This window comes from Salarias fasciatus, unplaced genomic scaffold, assembly GCF_902148845.1.
Source record: "Salarias fasciatus unplaced genomic scaffold, fSalaFa1.1, whole genome shotgun sequence".
In the NCBI taxonomy this organism is placed as follows: Eukaryota; Metazoa; Chordata; class Actinopteri; order Blenniiformes; family Blenniidae; genus Salarias; species Salarias fasciatus.
The window spans coordinates 119,026-122,097 of NW_021941376.1; the positions used below are offsets into that span (position 1 = coordinate 119,026).

At 58.2% G+C, this 3,072-nt stretch overlaps 1 protein-coding gene across 1 annotated transcript; it reads right to left on the reverse strand.

The window, feature by feature from the left end:
• Positions 1-911: 911 nt before the first annotated feature.
• noto (notochord homeobox) lies at positions 912-1,836 on the reverse strand. Its single transcript, XM_030087175.1, has 3 exons — positions 1,458-1,836; positions 1,192-1,379; positions 912-1,109 (listed from the first exon to the last, which is right to left on the reverse strand). Exons 1-3 carry the CDS (start codon positions 1,834-1,836, stop codon positions 912-914), a joined length of 765 nt encoding a protein of 254 aa, XP_029943035.1.
• Between the last annotated feature and the right edge of the window lie 1,236 nt (positions 1,837-3,072).

The window sequence follows — 3,072 nt, forward strand, 5'->3', positions numbered from 1 at the left end:
CTAACCCTGACCCTTACCCTAACCCTAACCCACACCACAACAAAGCCTAACCCTAAAGAAATGTTTTTGACCTTTTACTTTTTTCAGTAACAACAACATGGTCAAGAAAACACTGTTTCTCCTACTTAGGACCGGAAAAAGGTCCCACAAGGCACGTCGTTCCACGTTTTGCTATCCTTGTGGGGACATTTGGCCCCGACAAGGATAGAAATACAAGAACACACACACACACACACACACACACTCACACACACACACACACCTCTTCATCATCAGCTGGCCTTCAGTGTGTTATCTGGACTGTTTTCTGACTGCCAGACGCTGCAGTGCTCAGGGAGAACATGCAGTCTGCAGACAGTCACACTCGAGGACTGAATGTTTCAGGTCATGAGGAGGAACCAGCTGCAGCCGGACGGTACCGGTACCGGTTCCTCAGCTCTGAGGGGCAGAGCGTTCTGCAGCGTTCTGCAGCAGCGTTCTGCAGCAGCGTTCTGCAGCAGCGTTCTGCAGCGTTCTGCAGCGTTCTGCAGCGTTCTGCAGCGTTCTGCAGCGTTTTGCAGCGTTCTGTGGTTCTCTGACAGCAGAGCTTTGCGTTCGGTTCCCCTCACTTCAAATAAAAACTTTAAACTGTGTGAAAGTGACTTTCTGGAGCCGGAGTGAAGCCAGGCTGAAAACCCGAGCAGTGTTCAGGCTGCTGCAGCTGAAGCAGGAGGGAAAAGAGACGAGGAGACGTTTTGTCATAAAATATATTTCTCAATATTTCATCCAAATATACAAAAACCAGTAAAAACGTCGACTCAGCCAAGAGCGAAACTGAAGTTAAATATAGAGCTATGATCTATAAATAGATGCGTCTGGAGGTATGTACAGAGTCCTGGTCCGGGGTCGGGCCGGGGCGCCGGGGTCAGGGGTCAGGGGTCAGCGGAGTCGTCCGACGCGTCGATGTCCACGTCGGAGTCAGAGGACTCCTCGCCGCCGCCGCGCCGCCGGCCCGGGGACCCAGGGCTCTCCGGGGCGGCGGCCAGGCCCAGCTTGGCCAGCTTGGCCTGCTGCTGCTCCAGACTCTGTTTGCGCCACTTGATGCGCCGGTTCTGGAACCAGACTTTGACCTTCACACACAGAGCAGAGGCACGTGAGAGATCAGACACACGGGCGGCAGGTGGCGCTGCAGCGCGGCCGGCGGAGACTCACCTGCGCCTCGGTCAGCTGCAGCGCGGACGCCAGCAGGAACCGCTCCGACCCCACCATGTACTGCTGCCGCGCGAACTCCTTCTCCAGCCGGGACAGCTGCTCGCTGGTGAAGCTCGTGCGCATCCGTTTGGACTTCCCGCTCTTGCTCTTGAAGGCGTGCAGGCCCGCGCTGGCTCTGGAGGCCGGAGCTGTGAAGGAAGCAGAGAGTCAGTCTCCAGCCGCCGCACGGAGCGCTCCGCTGCTCCGGAACTTCTCCTGTTCTTTACCTTGTGCGTAAAACGCGCCGCGACACGAGGACTGGTAGAAGGACGGGCAGCAGTACAGGGAGTATCCAGGATGCGCGTGGAAGGCTGAGTGCAGCAGGTTTGGAGAGTAGCCGAAGGCTGCCGGGGCCGTCTGCAGGCCGCCGAGAGGCGCGGCGGGGGCCGCGGGTTGCGGCTTGGCTCCGCGCTGAGCAGGACTCTCCCGGTCGCCGGCGGCGTCCTCCGGTTTGGCCAGCAAAGCCTCGATGGTGAAGGATTTCCCGCCGGCGGGCTTGGCTGGGGACTCGCACGGAGCTCCGGGGTGTTGCGGGTACAGCGACGCCGGTGCGTAATTACGCACGTAGAATCCGTGAGCTCCGACGGGCCTGGGGGGAACCTGCATCCTGCCGGACGTTTCCAGTCGAAGCGGTTGAAGTTGCGTGTTGAGCGCGAGCCGATCCGAGTGTCTCCTGAGTGCGGGGAGCCCTGCTTTATACCCCGGCAGCACGCGGAGGTGTCAACAGCCCCCCCGCCGGGCCTTTGTCTTTCTAAGCAGCAGATGAGAGGGACCAACATCCCGACAACGCATCCAATTAATGCTGGAGTAGTACAAGCTGGGATTGTCAAACATCCTCAGCCTTTGAATGACAAGGCTTTTGAAGAGCCGGGGGGGGCGGGTAGAGGGAGGGGGGGGGGGGGGGGGGGGGCTCCAGCTTTACTGGCCTACAAATTCTTGCATGGATCTTAACTCCTAATGCAATCATGACCGCTGGGAAGCCTTGATGCCGCTAAATCACCTGTCTGAGCCTCTGGGCCTGGCAGCAGACAGACGCCGTCAGGACGGAAACGCTTCAGCTCCTCTCCTCTGGATGAGGAGACGCGCGTCTTGGCGCAGGTCGTCCTCTGGTTCTTCCTGAAACAATGTGAGCGGCTCTGAAGTGGGGAGCTGTTGTGTGAGTGTGTGGATGAAAGGGGGTCATCAGGGATCATCTCCAGCGCTCAGAGCCTCCAGCAGCGCGTCTTTGATCAGCCGGACCCGCGGCGCGCTCAGCGCGCTTTACAGGAGGTGATTTGCTTTCTGACACCACCCGAGGAAAACGACATCCTCTCTTTCAACTGGGATTATTGCCAGCTCTGCAAACTCTGCGGGCTCATTTCCATCATTTGGAGGTGGCGCGGAGCGGCTCCCGGGCCTTAAGTAACTGTTAAAACACATTTAGAGGCCGCGCGGCCCGGTGCCTTTGAGCCGTGTTGATCCTGCGCAGCTGACACTTCGATGTCTAATGAAGAGCGCAAACACAGCCCCCCCCCCGCGCGCCCCCGGCCCTAACAATGACTCCTGTGTTCTGATGCTTCCAGGACCGGACCACCCACCGGACCGTCACCCGCTGGACGGTCACCTGCCCGGTAACCCGACCTGCACCTTCACCAGGACAGCCCGGTCAGTGCTTAGGTTAGGAAAAAGGGAAGGGATCCCCCCCCCCCCCCCCCCCCCCACACACACACACACACACACACACACACACACACTTGAGGCTGCTGCTGTTCAGAGAAACATGTTGAGACTTTTTCCTTTACGCTGATTAGAAAGTAAAGATCTGCATTAAAAAATAACTAATGCTTTTATCAACTAGGACTG

Coding starts and splice junctions, on each gene's coding strand:
- noto (XM_030087175.1), bottom strand. CDS start 1,836: ATGCAGGTTCCCCCCAGGCCCGTCGGAGCTCACGGATTCTACGTGCGT. Junction 1,380..1,457: donor CGGCGCGTTTTACGCACAAG/GTAAAGAACAGG, acceptor CTTCCTTCACAG/CTCCGGCCTCCAGAGCCAGC. Junction 1,110..1,191: donor TGCAGCTGACCGAGGCGCAG/GTGAGTCTCCGC, acceptor CTGTGTGTGAAG/GTCAAAGTCTGGTTCCAGAA.